This window comes from Cheilinus undulatus, linkage group 18, assembly GCF_018320785.1.
Source record: "Cheilinus undulatus linkage group 18, ASM1832078v1, whole genome shotgun sequence".
Lineage (NCBI taxonomy): Eukaryota > Metazoa > Chordata > Actinopteri > Labriformes > Labridae > Cheilinus > Cheilinus undulatus.
The window spans coordinates 31,846,585-31,869,383 of NC_054882.1; the positions used below are offsets into that span (position 1 = coordinate 31,846,585).

General features: G+C 38.0%; 1 protein-coding gene across 1 annotated transcript in view; it reads left to right on the forward strand.

Annotated features, from left to right (window-relative positions):
- Positions 1-4,376: 4,376 nt before the first annotated feature.
- The window catches only part of si:dkey-16j16.4, a 46,067-nt gene continuing 27,644 nt past the window's right edge, over positions 4,377-22,799 (forward strand). The window contains exon 1 of the mRNA XM_041813411.1: positions 4,377-4,926. Within this exon, the coding sequence (XP_041669345.1) occupies positions 4,858-4,926 (69 nt within the window). The 5' untranslated portion in view covers positions 4,377-4,857. The remainder of the gene's footprint in view (positions 4,927-22,799) is intronic.

A 22,799-nucleotide genomic window follows, 5' to 3' on the forward strand; every position in this document is an offset into this window, starting at 1 on the left:
TTAAGAGTTGAATATGAGGAAAGAATATAAAGGTGACTTTGCAGATGCCTGATCAAGCAGTGTTGATTAACTGTACCTGATTGCTTGTAACATCTATGTCTCTGAAGACTAAGAGTGTGCATCAAAACTGTTTATGAAATTAAAATACAGAGGTGAACATGATGCTTTGAGTCTCCTGTTTTGGTTGTATGAGAGTTTTGGTGGGCCTCAGATGAGGGTTTTAGATTGGGCTGTGGCTTCCTGAAGTTCAGGAAAGGCTAGTATATGTAAGTACCTGATATCAACAGTAGCCAACTGTGCCTCTTATGGCCACTCAGACAACTAAAAAAGAAACAAATAATTAGATAATAAAACCAAATAGCTCTGCAAACTTGGTTGACAAGCAACATCATATACTGCAGATCAATAGAGAAGCTGTGATTGCAGCTAGCAAACCATAGCAACATGGTTAGCCTATAACTCATAACAAATCAATAGAAATGTCTGATATTGATTTTAGAGATTCTTGCCAACAAATCACTTGGATTAATAAAAACAAACAAACAAAATAATAATAATAATAATAATTTTGGAGTGGAAGAATTTTGGTGGATATTGTTCAAAATCATCAACAGTGGCCTAATTGGTCTAATTTTAGAACAGGGACCACTTTGATTGAAAGTTTTTGGCATCTTAGCGAGGATGTTTAACACCACGTAGAAACTCTTAACCACCAGATGGCAAAGAAGTTTTGCAGAATTATATATCACATCAACAGATACACATTTTTATGTTTGTACATCAGTTATCAGCTGACACAAAACACTTTTGAATAAATTCAAAATTTAAAGCACATATTGCAATACCCATAGGTCATACAGCTTTGACAACATCTTCCTCCATTAATGCTGCTTATGGGATATGTGGCTCTGAGTCATCTTGTCACCTGCCGCTAAAAGAATACACATGCTGCCCTCTTGTGGCCAAAAATGCCAAAACAAGGGGGAAAAAAGTGTCAATCAGACTTACGCCTCCATAACAGTCTGACACAACCATGCATGACCATATCCAGGACTTTATTGTCTTTCTTCTTCATTAAATTAAATTTTCATTGTAAAAACAAAGTGTCGCGTAAGCACAGCCATGTGGTTTGTCTGCTTTGTTGGCTATATTCAGCAACAAATTGGATTTGCATTGAGCTCGACCTGGAGCTAAACTGCAGTACAGTTTCCCTGGAAAGTTTACTAGGTCAATTACCGGAGGTGAGGAAAGCCTCTTGCACATAAACCAGAGATCCAGAAGCCTTTTAAAGTCGTAGCAAGCCGTTTATATGTTCGACAACAGCAGGCAGAAAAGCTCTGGGAGCACTATAAGTTAAATTGCTGGACTGAATCACATTAATAAAGCAACAGAGCAATGCCTAAAACATGAGCAGTAATGGAAGCATTGTTGACATAATATTGTCTAGTAAATATATATTCTAAGCTTAGGTTATACTGGGAACAAGTGGAATGATTCAGTCCTGTTATTGGAGCATTTTCATTCATTGTAATGCAGGATTCAGTTTTTAGACTTGCATGCCTTTGACAGACAATGAAAGCAGTCAGGACATGCAACACCTGAACACGTGCTGTCGACAGTGTTTACAAAGAATAACATCAGTGAAACTGGACGCTCCACTTCCACCTGTTATACCTGACATGCTCACATTTTCCTCTGTCTCTGAAGTTTCTTGAGAAGATCAGACTGTTGTTGGAGGAAAACAGAGGTTTTAGTATGGCAACCACATCACGGAAAGCAGCTTTCCATCAAGCATTCAATGTGTTTGCATACTCTGGTTAAAGCACTGATCTTTGTATTTTGCTGCATTGTTGTAAAATCATGCATAACACTGAAATCAACCCAAAAGTATGCTTTTATACAAGAAGCTTTTATGGCCAAATAAACACACATTGGGCTCATATTTTACCCTTATGATCCTGACATTGAAAAACAAGGATCAAACTATGAGTCACACTTTCATTTTAATCTATATTTAATCTGTATCAAATCTAAAAATATATTTCCTCCAATACTATGAAATTTGAGAGAAACTAGAGCTAGGGCGTGGCAGTTTTGTGCCTTAGCAACCTGGTTTAACAAAAGACACATGTAGCCCCTTCAGAAGACAATGCTTTAGGGAAGGTAAAGCTACAATATGGTTCAAAGTCATGGTAACCTCACAGTATGTAAGGTCACATTGACCTTTGACCTCTAGACTCTGCCCTGTTTACCCCCAAGTACCTGGGTAGGTTTGTGTCAAATTTGGTAAAAATCCCTGGAGACTTTCTTCACTTATTGTGCCAATGAGGGTCGAAGTCACGGTTAACTTGGCCTTGTACCTCCCACATATCATCAGTTCTCTCAGAGGGGATATTTGGGCCAAATTTGAAGAAAACTGCTAAAAGAGTTCCTTAGATATCACATTTACAAGCAAGGGATGAACATAAGGCCCGATGACCTTGACCTTTCATCTCTAAAATAAATTCTAATTCATCCCAAACAAATTCATTTTTATAGCTTAATTAACTGTTTCCAAACTTTCTAGGAAAATAAAGTCAAATAAAAAATTGGATGTGGAATCTGATACATCTACATGAAGTGCTGTGATAAAGTATTTGCCCCTTGCCATCATGGATTATTGGTGTTCTCTTAAAGAAATGCTGTGTCAGGTTTACACCAGATGTCACTTCTTCCAAAAAGTTCATTTTTTGTCTCAACAGTCCACAGAATATTTCCCCCAAATTCTTGGGGATCATCAACATATGTATTTGGAAAATATCAGAGAGCCTTCTGGTCATTTTGGCTTTGGAACACTCCCATGGGTGCCACTTTTGCCCAGTCTCTTTCTTATTGTTGAGTCATGAACACTGACCTCAACTGAGTTAGGCCTGCAGGTCTTTAGATGTTGTTCTGGGTTCTTTTGTGACCTCTTGGATGAGATGTCAGTGCGCTCTTGGAGTAATTGGTGGGCCGACAACATCTGGGAAGGTTCATCACTGTTCCAAGTTTTCTCTATTTGTGGATGATGGCTCTCACTGTTGATGGCTGGAGTCCCAAAGTCACAGAAATGGTTTTGTCACCCTTTCCAGACTGATAGATGTCTGACTTTGCTGCTCACCTGTTCTTGAATTTCTTTCATGTCATAATGTGTTGCATTTAGAGATCTTTTAGTGTACTTCACTTTGTCAGACAGGTTCTGTTGAAGAGGTTTCGTGATTCAACAAGTCTGGTAGTAATCAGGCCTGGGTGTGGTGAGTGAAACTGAACCCAAATTTTCAAAAATATGGTTGATTACATTTATGGATAATTTACTGGGGGGGGGGGGGGGGGGGTCACTGTAAAACCAAAGCATTATTAATAACTTAATCCATCATTTTTTCCATTCATAATCATTGTGAAGAAAATAAGCAGGGTTACAATAACTGTTGAGATACATGTATTACTATTCTTGCTATGCAGTTATATAAAAATGTTTTTTTTAGGATATAGAGGATATAGCTACATTTTTAGTAATAACGGTAACATGTTAAGAATAAGAACTAGATTTGAACTACTCTTGGATTCACTTCAGCATTTCTAAATTACACTTGCAGAAAATGCTTTTTGCTCAGTTGTTAGCAACATTAAACTACAGATATAAATACACTTATGCCTGAAAAGTAGGCCAATAAAAACATGAAATATTCAAATGAAAACTGCTTTTGAATCAGACTATAACGATGTTTATTTCCTCTGTAAAAAGCATTTAAACACAGACATACATGTATCTTCCTGGGATTCTGCAGGCACCTGGAGAACTGCAATTCAACATTTGCTTCAATTAATAATGGAGGTTTGCCTCTTTGTTTATAAAAAAAAAAAATAATAGTAGAAAAAACTGAAACTCTGGCGAAAGCTTTGTGTTTTGTAGATTTTGTTAAAGCCGTTTAATTGTTTACTTGAGAGTATGCCACAATGTGTATAAACTGTCCTTGTTGACGGTTAAGTAAAGTTAACGTGGGACTTTTTATAGCCAAAGTTGTCCATCCCTATGAGTACTGAATTTGGTTAGAATGGAGCTATTTCAAGTGCAAGCACAGGCATTAAAACCTCCATAACCTAACCTAACCCTATAAAATAACTGAATTTAACAGCATTAAAAATGCAAATGTTACAATTTCCAAAAGAGGGTCTCTGCATCTTCATGTAAATTATGATCATGATATGAAAGAGAGGAAGTAAACAGACAAGATAATGTGGCTTTAACTCTCAGCCCTCCTCCTCCTCGAGAGAAAAATAGTGACATCACTCGTGAGAGTAGCCAATCACAGCGCAGCTACGCTCAAGCTGGAGGAGCTCTCTGTGTGTCCGTGCAGTCAGTCGGTGTGCATTTGCTTGTGTGTATGAGTGTGAGTGTGCGTGTGTGCGTGTCTGAATGCGAACAAGTTGATATTATTTTTAATTTCGTGAACACCTATGAACAAATCCGTGGAGGTAACGGCGAGCGAGCCATCATCCAGAGCCGCGCGAGGACAAGAAGAAAGACTTTACGGAGGCTCCGATGAACTCGAAGATAAGTTTGCTGCGTAGAGTCTTTGAAAACAAGCCACATCTACGCAGTTTAACCAATTTCGGCGTGTCTTCTTGAACACTACGTTAACTTTAAGCAAGTCCGTGCAGCTGCTCGAGCGTCTTTTTATTTATTTTTATTTTTTGTGTAGTTTGAAGTCCAGTTATAGTCCCGTGTGCCTTCCTTTAAATGTGTACAATCCCTCATGTAATGAAGTTAGAGTAAACGTCACATAATACACAGTAATAAAATATTGTAGGGGGAAAGCCATAAACTACGCAGATAAAATGCTGAAGACACTGACGAAGAAGCTCAGAAGACATTCACTCAATGAGATACATCCTTTCCAGCTGAAGGTAAGTTTGTCTCAGTGACTTACAATTCAAATACCACTATGTTAATATGATAGTTCTTCTTGTTGACGGTAAATGCTGTTCAGGAATACGTAGTACACTGTAAGAAACGGGCTTGTTTGTGAACAGCGTGCCTCTACTTTTGTCTTGTGACTTGCTCATTTGAAGGCCAGTTGACTACGCAGCTTAAACACAGCTCTTACAGACTCTAACCTTGTTTGAACGGGGTTATAGTGAGTTCATTAACACACCCTCCCTTTCTCTTTCTGTTTCCCATACACGTAGTTACTACAATATGACACATTACAACTCACTACTGTACAGCTCATAAGTTCTCCCATGCAAAGGTGGTTTGGACATATTTCTAGGGATGTATAATGGGATTTTTCTGATACCTTAGTTAGAAATAGGTGGATGCCATTTACCCAAAAACTGATATGGTTAAAAGAATAACATCTATAAGGCTTGTGTAGATATAATACACTATGATTTATACAGAGATTGAGCACCATGTAGCTCCATCTTTATTCCTTTTTTTGTATTATGGTATCAAACAGGCACATTTGAGTTTAACAGGCTGAACTATGAATATGTTATAGCTCCCAAACAGGGCATTTATAAATATATATATGAGTTGCTGGTTCATTAGGAAGAACTACCTTTTGAGCAGGGACCTTTTAAGGGGCATGAAAATGACCCAAGACCCAGATTTAGACCCTAGCTCCAGCTGTTGAAAGTTCTTCAAAAGGTTCCTGCTACTTGGGAAAAGTTCCTGCTATCATAAAGCACCTTTATTTAAAGATTAGAATAGGGCTGAACGATTTGCAAAAATAATCTAATTGCAATTTTTTTTCCCAAATATTGCAATTGTGATTTAGTATGCGATTATTCTTGGATTAATCTTATGTATTTTTTTGACAAATTCAAGCAATGAATGATTCCATGAATAAGACCATATGTACTGAAAACAATGAAATTATTCAGAAGCAATTAATCCATAGTAGCATGAATCTGAATATGGGGGTGCAACAAGCTTGAAGCTATAAAGGAGGCAGCTGGGGTGGAGGAGGTGAGACTGGCTACCAGCTGATCACAGCTGGGGTATGACTTTCGGGAAGTAACGCTAGGCTTCATCAGTTTTAGACAGAATGAGCTAACTATTTTTGCTGGTTTTGCAAATGTGATGTCATTTGCTTTGTTTAAAGGGCATTATGATTTTTATGCCACCCATTTTGATTCAGAAAAACATACATAGAATACTAAAAGGAGGATTTTTGTAAACCATTATAAGAAAAACTGACACTTAATGTTTGCATTAAGTGCATAAATTCTCTGCCGCCTCAAAAATGGATTAATTAAACTGCTATTTTGACACATTTCAAGTAAAAGAAATCTTGCAACTTCTGCGATTTGAAAATTGCAGCAGGCCACATTGCGATTTAATCTAATTTGCGATTAATTGCCCAGCCCTAGATTAGAATCTCAAAAACTAAGGCAGAAATTGCTTTTGGATAAGCAAATTCTTGTCAGACTGGTATTGATATTGGCTCATTTTAAGAAGTTAATTATCAGTATTGGCAAGTATAACATTTCTGCCAATATTTTAGTAATATATTGACTATAAATATCAGGCATATGTATGTACAAGTCAATGGAGTTATAAGCAGAACCAACAGAATACATTAGCTGAACACTTTTTCTTTGTTTAACAACATTCCTTAAAACTTAAAGTGTGTTTTAAGGACTTATGTTAACCTATAGGTCTGAAATGCATATTTACGTATTGGTATTGATATTGGTATCAGCTAAAAGGAATCTTTAATTATCAGCATTACGGGTATCAGCAAATTGTGTATCCCTACAAATTGTACTTGCTAGTGCTGTGGTCAGACTACAACTTCTAAGTGTGATTGTAGCCCAGTCCAGCAGCCATAGGGTACAAGATCCTTTGACCTTGAAATTTGATTGGTTAATCCCATAATAGCAAATGATAACCAGGGTCACATCTGAAACGCCTCACATATAGCTTCTGTCAGATCAGTAACCAATAAGAGCACAGAGCGTTCTGCATTCACAAAAGTCACGAGCTTTAACAAAAAAAAATAGCAAAGACAATGAAAAATGATGACATTGATGGCAGTTTCTCATAGAAACAGCATCATTTGGCATTGTTTTGATCTAGAAAGAAGGGATGATATTTTCAGGCTCTGTGAGGGTGCACTCACATATAACCCCTCAACAGAAACCTAGGGAAGACTAACCACGCTCAGCTCAGGCAAACCAACTCCACATGGTTAACCTGCTGACACTGTGATCAACAAGTGTTACCCAATTTGGACAGATTTCTGAGGGGTTTGTAAACTTAAGACAAGTCGACTAAATACAGCTAAATTTACATTTAAATAGATTTGAAATAATTTGCCTTGGAACAAGTCTTGTTTTTTGCTTCGTGCTACACTCACTTGTAGCACCATGCAGTTGTTGTTTACTATCATTGCAGGTTGTTTGTAAGCACTTCAACCCTTCATTAACCATTTTAAAAGGAATTTACCAGTCATTGCTGACAGGAACAAGCCAGATGGAGGAAAGCAGCGATCCACACTGCTACAGTAAACATGTGACATGCCAACAAACTCTTCCTCTTAAGTTTGCATTCAGTTAATTTAAAACTGGGATTAAAACAACTTAACAAACATCTGTACCCACAAAATTCAAATTGATTCAAAGCAATATTTTTCAAAATAAAGAGTTTATTGTTAATGCTGACTGCTTCTGTAGCAGCCTGTTGAAACCATATGTTTCATTAGATAGCTTATAATTGTTAAGTCATGCTCTAAATTGTCAGTTACACTTGGCTGTCTTCTCAACTATAATTGGTAAAATAGAAAAGACCTTAATAGTAAGAACTAGTGGCACACTCCTAAATAAGCACAAATATGAAGCTGAGCTGCTGCTCACATTCGTTGTTCACACAGCAGGTTACACTTATCCAAAGCCATTTACAAAGTGCCATCAGTGTTAATCCTACAGATGCATAGATTGTGAAAATAAAGGCAGATGTTTGACATATTGATGTTTTTCCATCACTTCTTTTGGTGTACGACTCCCCTATGCCAACATTGGCGCTTATATTTGACCATGAAAAGAAATCAGAAGTAACCCAACAGGTGGCTTCTTTTGCCAAGTAAAAAACATCAGCAGTTAGGTGTAGCTTTGCAAGCATTAAGTTTATTGGACACAGTGGATGAACTTTTGGTACTGAAATCTGTTCATGCCACTTATTTGGCAGATAGCTGATGTTTTTTAACAGGGCATATGCTGGCTGATACCAATGTTTAACCAGTGCATCAGTGCATCCCTATTAAATATCATTCACACACTGCCGAAGAAGCAACGGAACGATTAGGGGTTCAGTGTCTTGCTCAAGGAAACAACGACGGGTGGCTGCAGGAGCTGGGGATTGAACCCCTCAAGGTTTTGGTTGAAAGAATGCTTACTCTCCTGTTGAATGAAATAGCTTTTAATTTGTTCGTGAATCTAAGTAGATATTTCCTCTAGTGATGCACCAATTGTGAGCATCAGTGCCAACAATTTGGCTGATACCGATGCTTTTTCTCACTTGTTTGATTTTTGTGATTGTTAATGTCATCCACCAGGTTTAGACATTCTGCTGCAGTTTTTATGGTCTAACTAGTGACTGCACCTGCACAGCCTGCTGGCGCAAGTCAACAGGAGAATGTTTAAAGTGTCCTACTATGTTTCTTCTAATTTAAATCACATCAAGGATGCTGCGTGCTGCATACTTGGTTAATCTGGACTGTCAGCTGAAGATTGTGCATAGCAAAAACTTGTCAGACTGCAGTCCATCATTGCTTTTGTCATATTCAAGCACTATCTCTTACAACAGCAAGTACTTTAGATTTGTCTCTTTTTACGTATGAAAAACATTAACATCTGTCATCAGCATGTTTCTCTTTTTTTTTTTTTTTTTTTCTTTTTTTTTTCTGATGGGCCAGTGAGGGTTCAGAAGGCTAGAAAACTAGGTGTTGGTATGTTTGTGCTGGTAATAGCTCCTGATATTTTGGCTGTGAATATCGGCTGAATGTATGAATCCATTTCTAGCATTTTTAGGCTGGACCAACAGATCTATGCCGGCTGAAGTCTTTTTCATGTTCGTCTTTATTCTTTCAACTTTAAAGTGTGTTCAGACTAGGTCGTCACCAGTCACCAGTCACCAGTTAATTCAACACCAGTTAAACATGACACCAGTTTTTACATCAAACAAAATATATGATAAAAAAGAGACATGTAAGTTAAATCTTGTTGTCATTTTAGTTCTCAGGCTTTACAAAAATAGAAAAATGTGTTTTAATATATTTTATGATCATTTACAATTTTTCAATTTAAAAAATTATGTTTATGGCCATTTTTTTAAACTTGTTTACTTTAAACTCAACTTTTTAAACTTGATCGTAACTTTTCAGTGTTGCAAAAGATGTGCATTCTCACCAGTGGTAGCTCAGTGGTAGGCAGGCCTGTTGTCGAGCGTGGACTTAATATGTAGGCAGACTGAAGGCACTTGTTCCTACTTTGCTGTTTGATAGGCTGATCCCTCCATAATGAGTTGAAATGCCCCTTATTTATCATGATTATCACTGGGAATTTGATCACTATCTTCCTTAAAGACCATTTAATGGACTGGCCCTTGTTTCTGGAGGGTAAAGAGCTGGGGTTCTGGTGGGCATGGGGGTGGCATTGAGAGTTCATCGGGACTGAATAACTAGAAATATCTGGATGTTATTTTGGTAAGAACCTCAGCAATGTAAGCTATTATTGTCCTAATGTCCACATCTTTATCCTCCTATTTTCCATGCAAATGCTCCTCATTTGTTCCTGCCTGCTCACTTTGCCCCTGTTCAGTGAGTAGAGGGGTGAATTGTATCCTGTATGGGTCACTTGCTCACTCCGTCCACAACAGTATTGAGTGTCAACCAACTGCATAGTCGCATGGCAGCCATTTTGTGCCAAAGTGCCCCTGTTCAAAGGCCTGGCTAAAGAAGTGGGGCAAAGTGTGCCATCCTTGTTTTGTGTTGTCTGTGCTCTGTTTGGTGGTATAGTTCCCTCTGCTCCAAGTGGTTAGTGTAATGGAAAAAATGACTGCTGAAAGGCCTGATGATCCCAGACTAATCACAAGAGATTTCTCTGAAAGATAAGCTATCATAGGTTTTCTCTGAAATAAGTAGCATTATTATAGTCAAAGAATCAGAACTTGAAGTAACACATTGTGGTATCAGTTTTATTAGAACAAGGAAAACATCTATAAAAAGTTAGCTTCTGAGTGTGACTACCTTTAGCAGTGTTAGCATGGCCGTCCTTTGGCTCTCCATGTAAGTTAAGCTGCCTGTTGTGGAATGAATGCCTGAATGTGGTTATAGTTATAAATTGTTATAGCTGATATCCCACTTTTACATTACACAGCCTACAGAGGACTTTATCTCCATTCAAAACAGTGTTCAGTGATTTGCTCACTGTGCTGGTTTATATCAGGGTAGTAGAGCTCAGAGAGCAAGCCCATTAACCACAGCTACAGCCGGTCTATGGCTACAGCCCACCCTGTACTTAATATCTGACCAGCACTGAAGATATTAGGACTGCAGTGCACTGACTTTTAATATGGACAAGTGAGTGGGACAATGTTTTAATTGACTGAATGCACACATTCCATGTTATCACACCATGTTCTGTACTGTGCTAAACTTTTAGGCATGTTTGGGCTGAAGTAGGGTATGTAATGGTGAGTAAGCCCACCTTAAAGGCACCATCAGCTGGGAAGGAGAATTGACGCAACCCAGGTCGAGCTCTGGATGTCTTTGCGTATTACCAGGGGCATGGTAAAACAATCTGTTGAAAAATAACAAAGTCCACACCTTTAAGGTGGAGTAAGGGGTGGATGTGGTGAGTGAGCATGGTCAAGGGTACCATCCACAAGCCCCTGGTCATGCTGCCATCCCAAGGGCCCAAAAATTGCTGGCAGTCTCTGAGTATATTACCAGGGGTGAAAAAGCCCAGGCAAGGAAGATGCTGTTGAGCTTGACCTTGGCATCATTTGTTGCAGCCCTACCCTGCAGCCTGGGGTTGTTGCACATTGGGCCCTGTGCTAAATCCTTAGTTTCCTACATACCTTAAACTTGTGTGCATGACTGTACATAAGTCTTTTTTTTTTATTTTCCCTGGATGGGACATTTGAGGACATAAAAGCAAAGTCCTCTGTCTGTTTTCATTCCTTTAAGATCTATTGTTACTCGTCACGGTCGCAGTAATTACTGTACAACACAGTATATCATACGTGATATTACAAAACTTCAATATTTTCTGTGACAATGGCTCAAAGTTGCTTGTCAGATAATCTCCACTTTTCTTGCTTGTGTTGCCTTCAAATGAAACTTATAAAATTATCATGTCATGAAGTTGTGTACAGGAAAGGCTTTGTTTACAAGTGGTAACCATTTCGAAAACACAATGGATGCCAAATGGCTTCTGGCTTCCTATATCAAAATGCCAACATCACACATTTCTTTGTGTCAAGCCAGATAGACTGTTTCACATACAAATGACATAGGATATATTTCAAATCAATCAGGGTAATAGCCCACAGAAGGTGTTTTGGAAGGGCAGAACCATTAAAAAAAAACGTGGGGGTTATTGGGTGAAACATGCATTGTACCTGCATCCATGCTTTCTCTTTACCACCCATCGTTTAGATAACCTGACATGCCAGATGGATTTGTTTCACACATCCATCTGGTAAACCTTTCATATACAATGCTTGGGAAGGGGCAGAGGCTTTGAAAAAAAACTTGGAGGGTGGTTGGATTAATGTTTGTCTGTCACATCTTTATGGGCAATCAGAGCTACAAAACACGTATAGCCTCTACTGAGGTGTGCCCCTACAGTGGAGTAAACTCCATAGAGAACTGCACAACGCGAGCCATGGCGACTGTAGACATGTCAGTACATGACTTTTGTTGGTTTTGGAAAGAAAAGAACTCAATGCTTTTGTTTGTTCGTCTTTTAATGAGGAAATGTCATCAAGTTCTAATAAAACTGGCACTTTAGCAGCATCCATGCTAATCTCTTCTGCCATAACTGCACTGCCCTCTTGTTGCTGCTTGCTTACGTCACGACTCTGCTGTCCCTGAAAGTTCTGCCCCTTGTCGCTGATTGGTTGTGTCACTTTCTAACCAGGCCCAAATGGTTCAGACAAGAGCTTTGCAAGATGGATTCACCAGTGAAAAACATGGAAATGAGCGAATCCATCTGCTTTGCAAGGTTATTGCGTAGAGACTTGCAGTACGACTAAACCACACCTGTAGCTTGTGCCTCTCTCTCCTCAGATGATGTTGATTGGTCAGATTATTCTCTGTCTGGAAACAGTCGTTTTAGCTTGAGACTTTGCAAGATGGATCTGCCGGATAACAGACACTGACTCTGGCCAGTCCATCAAGTTAGCAAAGTTATACTTAAATGCCACGCAGAAGAACAAGTGACATGATAACAAGGTTGACTATCTAGATTAACACTTGCCAAAGCTTACTCTGGCCCTGTACAGTGTTGTTGCTAAAAACTTGAGAGCATGGCTCCACCATTGCTGAAAACACTATCAAACTTGCAATGAACTTAACATGAGCTTGAAACTTTCAGAAAAATATCAACTCCCAGTGTTAATACCATAGGGGCAATTCATGAACATGGTAAACACAACCCCATTTGAAAGCACCATTTTTCAGATCACGGGTCTCATGTTTCACCTGAGATATATACATTTATCGGTTTTCTATGAGTGCTGGATAAAAAGACATGTAGTCATCTCTTGTCGTATCAAGACAAGTCACCGTTTTCCATAAAATTTAAGTTTAAACTCCTGTATGACAATGCTTAGGAAACACACTGGAGACTAGAAATCCAGGTGGAAATGCTCACTGTTCAGACCAGGCTGGTGGCCAAAAGAAGAACACATTTTGCAGCTACAAGAAAATCAGCAATTTTCATACTGCATCATCCAAAATAGATGCAGAGAAGATTGAGAATTTGCAAATTTCCCTTGAGAGAAGCAAATTTAAATTCTAGTTGAATCAGCTCTACTTAGGGTATATTTTCCCTCTTCACTGTCACCTGAGTTTCCCCTTCAGAGATCAATAAATGATTATCTAATCTGCTCTTTTTCACAAGTCACTCAGATAATATTTGAGTTTGAAGTCTGCTTCCGTGCTGAGTGGCCATTTCAGGATAGTTGTAAAGAGGTTAAATGTCTCTTTGGGTCTGTTGTGGTATCTATCCCTGGAGCTTACGCTAATCATGACTACTTACTTATGCCGCTCCGAGGGGAAGATCCACTGGAGTGTGAGGAGAGAGTGTCAGCCATCTCTGACCCAGTGATGTGTGTTTTCAATGAGAGGGGAAATGGAGTGTGACAGTGTCCATGTCAGTGTGGAAGGACGGAGCAAAGCTGATATGTGTGTGAACTGGCCTGTGTGTGTGTGTGTGTGTGTGTGTGTGTGTACGCTGTGACATTGCCATTGATCCAGCTTAGCAAGCTGCTCAGCGATGCAGGGGACTGACAAGGATTTCATTCAACTGTTCTTGACACACAAACACACACGTCTTTGTCAGTCTTTGCGTGTATGCACAAAAGCAGTTTTTTATGCTTTATTCCTGCTGGCTCACTTTCACATTGTCTCTCAGCTGTCTGAATGATATAAAGTTGTCTGCAATTACTGGTGTGGGACAATACAAGATGAAATGTTGACCACAGTTTTTCTGTCTGTTCACTATGTGGCTGTGCTTTTTCTCATGAAAGAAGTCCTCTGTACTGGAACTGCATGTAGGTTTAATATGAACTGTATGAACTGATGTGATTATTCCTTTCTGAAGCTTCTTACTACAGTTTGGAGAATGCATAGCCAGAAACTTTGGTTGCGTTTTCTTTGTTATTTCTGAAAGGTACTGATGTTGGCACCAAGCCTCAGTACTGGTACTCATAAACATGGCAGATACTGTAGATAAAGTTGGGGTCATGTCTGCAGTTTGGCGATATTTGAACTAGATATAGGCTGATCCACTTTTTAACAGTTACGATCAGACACATATGTACTCAGTCTGCTCAGTGTCAGTGGTAATTTCCCAATTTCATCGATGAACCAAACCCACGCCAAATCATTACCCAAAACTGAGGTATGAACTGAACAGTGACCTTTGTGAACCATTACACCCCTAATTTAAAGTTTTTCTTTTTCTTTATAATTCCACCAGAAAACGGAAAAAAAACAAAAAAAACATCAGAATTATTAAATGCCTGAATCAATTTAAGCAGAAATAAGGCTCACAGTAAAAAGACAACTAATATCAACAACATATGTTTAATAAAACCTTTATAAAGTTATATCACTGACCACAAATCACACCTATTTTACTATTTATTCCTTGAAATTTTCTATTCTATTTTATTTATAAGTCTACTAGTAAAGGACAATGCATAAGCATTGTTTCATAATTACAGTGCAACCAATGCAATCTATAAAAAAGCCCTTTAATTTGGGAAATTAGTTAAATTTACCACTGGATCTCTTTTATTTTTTTTAAATCTGTGGCAACACCCCCAAAGCAGTGGTTCCAAACCTTTTTTCCATTGAGCCCTCCCTTCTCATATCTAAAAAGAGCTGCACCCCCCTCAGGACCCACACAGAAAAAAGTGGCATATTGCTGTCAAACATACACATAAATGTAAATCATTTTCATAGTTTAGGCTAAAGCAAACACAATAGCCCAAACCACAAGTGTTATTAGCAAAAGACCTTGGTATGAACCATTCATATGGATTTTATCATGATTTTAGGTATTTTGAGTGAACCTAATTTTAACAACCTCAGAGCAGCCAGGTCAACGTGCCCTCCCTTAAATCTCTGGCACCCTCCCAAGGGGGTCCCGGACCCCAGGTTTTGAACCAAGGTACTAAAGTACAGTTTTCCTACACTATAAGTTAGGCTAGCTGTCAAGAAAATACCCTTTCTATGACCAAATGTCTTAATATAGACTACATTTAACACCACAAAAAGGCCTATGTCCAAAAATGGTTCATCCATTCATCATGTGAAAAGTTCAGTAATTGCTAGACATCCTACCAAACAAAACCTTTCATGACATTAAGTACTATTCAACTTTATAATGTATATGTTTTTTTTCTACTTATTATGTTTAGTTTTGATTTTAAGGGCATTTGTGTGGGACCAAAACAGATGTAGAACTACATTTTTTAGCTAGCCAAGGAAGCATTAAAAGGTGCACAGTAAAGTAAAGCTCCACAATGTGTTCCTTGCAAGAACATATATATTGTACTTTGGGACGCTTTGTATTTAAAGTTGAAAAATACACCTGATTTAGAGTAGGAATGACTGGTGAATGATGTAAGACACATCAACCTTATTTGATTCACTTTGAAGACCTGAGCCCTTTGCCAATTCCTTGTAAACTCAGTTAATGCATGCAACACAACATTCTTTAAATAGGTCTCCTATTAACCTCCTGGTTTTCTGTCCCACAAGACTTTGTGGACAGGTCACAAATTTGAGAAAATCCTGGAACAGGCCAAGCCTCATGTGGGGTTTGAAGGCCATGCTAATCTCTAAATCCTGACCTCAAACATAATCTGAAAGATGGTTATCAAAAGAAGTAGTGCACTTTATTATGAAGACATTAGTATAATTATATAGAGGGTCAAAAAGCTCTTTAAATGTAAATGTCACACTTGTTTTCAGCTTAACACGTCTCCTTTACCACGTTTGTTTTCACTGAATATAATGCTAATGACTAATAAGCGTGTGGGGATGGTGTTACTGTGGGCGGCCATGACTGAACATCTGATCATGGTGTGTTTGCCTGCTTTATGTGTATATTGTGTCCTTTTTTATTTGCATATCATTTTGTAATAGAGACATATTCCTTTTCTGTTTCCCTTCTGAGTTTAAGAGTCTCTTACGGAGCCAGTGTTCAACAAAAAAACATCTGGAAAAATACTCTGAAAGGCCCATTTAATACCTAGCTTTATAGATTATGATATAAGACAGCATATGTAGGTAGGTTTAGCTTAATGCAGGTTTAAGATAACAGCTAAAACGACTGGAAGAGATAAGAAACATAAGACAAGTCCTGACATCCTTGTCAATCATAAACTAATTGTCAGCCTGTGTGTTGTTGTGTGCCAAAGCAATAAACATATCAGATGTTGCTCACTGATCAAGTTTTTTAATCTCTCGTACAGAAACACATTCATACTGCATGATGAAAGCATAGCATGCATAGCAAACACCACTTCTGAAATGGAATAAATGTGTGAAATCGAATGCTAAGGGTGTAATCACATGCCTGACTGATTGTGTAAACTTTTCTAGAAGTGAAACTTATTCAAATACTCCGCATGCATGTGCTTTATTTAACAGTCCAAGATAAGAAAGTGCATGGCATGTGTGTTGGTGAAATGAGGAAATCCGTGAGGGCGTTTTCACACCTGTAGTTCATTTGCTCTGGTCTGTTGACCAGTTTGTTACTTTTTTACATAATTACTCAAAGTTTGGTATGTAGTCGCAAAGGGATATTTATAAGTAGACCAAAATGCATGATGCTTAATTAAAATGTTCTCAGATTGGTTTAAATTCCTTGCAAAAAAAAAAAACAAAGGCGTAAACAATGACTAGTTGACTCTCACCTGACTGCAGCTGCGACACTTTACAAATTAAAATGGTCAGAAAACTACATGGATTGATGTTGGCTCTGGACAACATTTTTAGAAATACATTTTGCATCAGTCAGCAGAGGAAAACAATACAGTTTGAAAATGAGATGAAAGTGTGGCTCAACAATGATTTGTTTTTGCACAGGAGTTGCCAAAAGCACTTATTTAAACAGTCCTGAAGGTCTGTCAGATATGCCTGACACGTATTCAACAATGATGCATAGTGAGAGCCAAGGTTGGCTGTTTTTTCTTCTGAAGATATCCAGATCTGTCTTTTCAAGCCGTCTTAGTATTGTTATTTAGTCCACACAAAAGTTCAGTTAACAGCTGTCAAACCTTTGCAAACAGACTGCACCAACTTGACAAACAGAAACACCCTGGTACTTTACTTTTGCCACATTAAGTACTATTTGTCTGTCGTTATAAAGTCATAATGGTTCCAAGTATTGGTCTCACAAACTACAAATAATTGGTATCGGTATGGGCCCTGAAAACCTGATTGTTGACCCCTAGTTCATACTGATGTTTTACTCATTACATCTTTTGTTTTTAGACTCTCATTATGCTGAGATTTTCTCTTTTGTTGATGATGAAAACATATCGGTCTGACTTCTACCCAGAAAAATATCTGCTTTTATTCAGAAGTTGCGTGTGCCAAACATGAGGATTATATTGACTTGACACAACAGATGAAGATCTGCTACTGTCATCAATGCATGCAATATTATTCGCTGATGTTTGTCTGCAGGGCTTACATTGGCTCATATCGATGTTAGACTGATGCATCAGTACATCCCTATAAGTTGTGAGTGGGGTTAACCTCTATTGCCTTTTTCATGTATGCACTTCTGACATTTTCTCAATAATTTCAGGCCACCTTGCTTTTAACTCATACATCTCACAGCTGGAGACTGCTGAAGTTGCTTATAGGACCAGAAATGTTTTGTAAAGGTTAGGGAGTGTCTGGGAGGCACGAGTAAGAGGAGTCCTTGGTGATGATGACGGTTTCCTGATTAATAGCACACACAAATCTGTGTAAAGTCAGAATGCAACTTCTGCAATGGAGAGCATTTGTGCCCTTTGGGCCAAAGTTAGGCACAGGAACATGAGGAGCATGCATTAAACGCCTTGTTTAGTTTGGGTTGATTGAGGTGTAAACATGCAAAAGTAAATCATTCTGCATACCTGTTATTCAGGTGTTTGTCCAACTTTACAGTTTGGACTAAGTACACTTTCAGCCAGACTAAAAGGTTAACATGTATTTCAAAAGTCCGGTTTGAGTTGGACTAACTCAATATGTGCTGCATTTCTGTTGTCAGAGCCATCATCATCAAATTCTGAGGCATTCCCATAATCTCTTAGGGGAAGAAAAAGCCAAATTACATCAGTCGTGTATATTTGCTTGGAGTTGCATCAACAGTGATTGCTTTGTGAAGAAACTCCCTGGTTAAAAGAAACATAAATTAAGAATGCCATCTCCGCTGCTTTGGAGGGAAACGTATGGAAGAAAGATCATAATCCTCCCAATGATCTCACTGAGTCTGAGTACAAATTCGAATGTCTCGGCTTAAACTCATGTCTCATCTGAGTACAATTAAGACATGAGCTTTATGAGCCGTCAGCATCACTTTATGCTCGGTGTCCCGCAGCAGTGACTTTAAATAGGATTTCAGCTGTTTCATGGATGCTGCCCAACAATAATTCACTGGAGTGTTCGATGGAGCCGAGGCCCTGAGCCAGCTACTTGCCAAAATATATTTCTTCCCACAGTTATTCCTCAGTATAATTTTCCTGTGGTGTTCGTGAAGTGAAGCCGTTTAACTTGAGACTGCTCGAGAGCCAACATTTTTTTCTGTCTTGTACGCTGGCTCAGAGCCTGTTCATTGAGAATCTGTCCCACAGCTTGTGTATGTTTGAAAAGCAAGAGGGCTGCACTCAGGCCTTATCCAAATGCCTACAACTCTGTCAGTTCCTTGAGCTAACGTGGAAAAATTCCGTTCTCTTTATCCTTTTTGTGCTGTTTCATACACTTAAATTTACTTGGTTCTTTGCTACAAAATGTATCAGACCAAAACAACAACCAAAAACATTTCCAATGCTTTATTTAGCCTTCTAGGCACATGCTTTTACTGTAACATTTATAAAATTGTGGGTCTAAAAATATAGTTGCTGCACTTTAACATAGTTATGGCTTGCATGATTCAGTCATGGTATTTTAGGAGAAAATTACAATACCTTACTTTAGATTTCCCTGCCAGATTAAATCACTGCAAAGACAAAGAAGCCAGCTGGATGATGTTAGATAGTGATGAAAAGAAGTTGAGCACACAGTATGCAAATTTTGCTGCTAGAGAGCTCTTAATTAAAACAATAACAAAATCTGGGGAGTAGAGACATGCTGCTAGTTCTGCCCATGTCTGTTGTTTACATCTTGTTTTAACCTGAGGATAGGGTTAATTATGGTTAATAACAAAACAACAATTACTATATAGTAAACCAACATTGTAGAGGGAGAACATTTTCAAAGCTTGAGCTGGAAGGCCACTTTTAACAGCTTTTCTCCCTCATCATGGGAAATTCGTACATGAAACCAAAACATCAGTTTACTGTTTAGTAAAAAAACACCTTGTAGAGTGCCATTATTGATGAAATGATTCTTCAAATTCTTGGAATATAATGAAATTAGTTCAAAAGCATAAATCTGATTAAGGGTGCAGCAAGCTTTATGCCATAAAGGAGGAGGCTGGGGTGGAGGAGCTCAAGCTTTGCAAGCAGCAGCAGCATGTGCATTAGCATTAATGCAAACAGGGATAAGTGAGAAGTATGTCATATTAAAATACACCACTGTGTTGAAAGAAAGAGCTGTGATAATTGGGATCAGCTGGCTGTCAGCTGATCATAGCTGGGCGTATGACTATCATGTCCTGCATGAACTGATGCTGAGCTTCATTATTTGTTGTTATGTGTCAGATCTCTTAAATTTTCAAAATTGGTTGATATTTTTTAACTCTTTCATCGTCTGCCATTTTTCAGTGACAAAAGGTAGAATGTTGAAAAGATTTTGGAGACTAAAACAGTAGATGATGCATTTAAGAGTAGAAGAACAAAGCAGGTAATTAGTTTCTTTTTAAAAAAAAATGTGAGTAGGAAAATTGTAAAGAGATCATAAGCAAGCTGTTAACTTTTAAGCAAGATGGGATTTAGTCAAACTTATATTTGCTATTGTTCAAAACATTTAATAGAGCAGCAGAACATGGTTGTTTTTGGTGTAGGCATTGAACTTAGAACTCCTTGCAGAATAATTTTGCATGTAGAGATGCTAGATACTATCTGTATGGTATTAGTATCTGCAGATATTAAAATTTTAGTTACAAGCAGAATTGAAAGTTTCTGCCAATATTTATAGTTGATAAATCGGCTGTAAATAATGGCCTATATTAGCTGTAAATATCAGTGCAAATAAGTTTGTGGGGCTGGGTCAACAGACCCCTATCAGGTCTTATTCTTTGTTCATCTTTATTCCTTTAACATTAAATGGAATTTTAGGCCTCAAGTTGTTTCTTTATTCATTTTTAAACTTTAAAGTGCTTTTTAAGGACTGACGTTTTAGATCTGCACTATATTTATTGGTATTGTTGTTGGTATTGACTTCAATGAATTTGTAAAAATCAACATATTGGATATAAATCAAATATCCTGCATCCCTTTTTACATGTGGAGTTTGAAGAGTGATGATACAGTATCTCAGCCTCCCTGTTGGAGCCTAAAGGTGAATGCTGTGGTGGTAGTGGGCTGAAAGCAAGAGCACAGTACTGGTTCAAGGTTGAGCTGAGGTAAAGACCGGAAATCTTTCAACCTAAATAGACCGTCAAATTGGTAGGTTGTTTGTCAGGTGATTGGATTATGATGCCTGTCAGTTGTGAAATCTGTGTAGCTCATGTGGTCAGCCTGAATTAGCTTGCAGACTTCACTTCACTTAATGTTGACAAAATTTCTGCTTATAGGCCCTCTGTTTAAGCTGTTTCAGTAGAAACTTTGAAGACAAAGTTAGCATTTCTTAGAATAATAAATCAGCTTTATTTTGTGTACATTTACACTTGTCTTTAGATCCTTCTTTTATCACATAACAGAAGCAGGATTTGTCATGCTTGGTTTGGATTTATTCCTGTGAATATAAATGTTGTCATTGATTGGTGCATAGATCAGGTCAGTAATATCAGGCCATTTCATTTTCAGTTGTGATGATAGGACTGGGATCAGAAAACTGTGCATTCAGTTTGGCCAAATTGTTGTTGTCGTCTAAGGAAGCCATTTTTTCTCCAACACTGGAATTTTTAACATTTCATTTTTATTCCTGTTATATTGTAAAATGCAGTAAAGTGTCTGTTTGAAGCGCCCTAATCTTTGTTTTACCATAACACACAGTGACCAGTGTGTGAAATTAAACATTCACACTTCACATTAATTGAACAGTGTCTGCCCTTATTGGGTTCAGAGGCCCTGGGTCCTTTCTCTTCTCTTTTTGTAGAGCTTCATAAGGAGGGGAGGTGTGTGCGTGTGCACTAGAAGGGAGGAAACTGTGAATGTTTGTGTGGATGTGTGTAAGCATACATACACAGACGCACAAGCACAGATGGCAGCTGCTCAGCGAGGCCTCGGAGTGGTAATTACCGAGTGTGAGGCGCATTACTTAACTCTTAGCGTTGCAGTCTGCAGGGTTTCTGTATTGTTGCTTCTGCTGTAGACAAGGAATTGATTTTTAAAGGGACAGACTTGTGTAGGCTGTGGGAAAATAAAGTAGTCTGATTGTAAGTTAAACAAAACCATAGCTCAGCTTGTCTTGTCTTTTATAATGGCCGTAAAAGACGATGGAGAAACAGTCTTTTTAAAAATCTCAAGTTTCCTCAAGAAGCCCATAATAGGCTAAGACTGACTGGCTGTTCCTGTTCAGGGATATGAAACATTTCAAAGATGACAAGTGCAACATGAGCTTACCAGACAAATCATAACTGCACTGTTGAAAGTGTAGAATATTTCCGATTATGCTCTTTTCTGAAAGAGACCTAATCCTTGCCTTATGTCATTACTGAAATTAATGTTCTTCTAATCTTCCCATTTACATGCAGCTGCACATACTGTGATTAACCCCTGCCCTGCCAACTGTTGGCTTGTCTGTAATGCTCAAAGCAAACTGTACACGGGAAGGAGGCTGTGTCACAAACATCTTAAATAAAAATGACTGATCCTCATAGTCTGAATGGACTAGAGGTAGAGTTGTCACAATACTCAAAAGGCAAATTTTGTTACATTACTATCCTAGTATTATGTTAGTATTTCTCAGTGTTTATTAACCTACAGTGTTTAATGTTTACTACACACAAACGGAAGGAAGTGAGGATAACATTCAGTGTCTGACGCCCAGCAGAGGAATGAGGAATCTTCCACCGACTACATGATGCTTTACTGCTGTTTGTTTGCATCAGGGTAGAAAATAACTATTTACATTTACTCACATTACTTAAATGGAGAAACTTTTTTGTGTACATTTTGTAGTCAGTAATTGTGATTTGACTTAAGTATATTTTAGGTGGAAGTATTTTCTTCACTACATTTTGAAAACATCAAGTTTGAATAAAAAAAATAAACACTGAAAGTTTAAAGGAGGAGGTTCTAGCTTTCTGTTGACTTGAAACTGGCCAGTAAATGTTTGTCATTAGCAGAGGTTGAAAGAAATCAATTACTTTCAAGTAAATAACTGTAACTGAGTAATTCTTTTGGGTACTTTTTTGAGTATATTATAAAATCAGTACTTTAACTTCTTCGTAAGTATGTTTTTTGACAAGAGTAACTGTACTTTTATTTGATTACTTTATAGAGTTGGGAAATTAATCCAAAAATAATCAAAACTGACATTTATAGCCTCTAACCAAGATAAACCTGCCGTGTAAATTGTTTCAGTTTTTCCCCTGTAATTTTCTCTCTACTAATGTACCATCCCCTTAAAAACAAACTAATGACTGTGTAGTCACGTGAAATTTTTTATACAACAGTGTAAAAATAATTTATTTTGTTAGCAAGAAACACAAGCTAT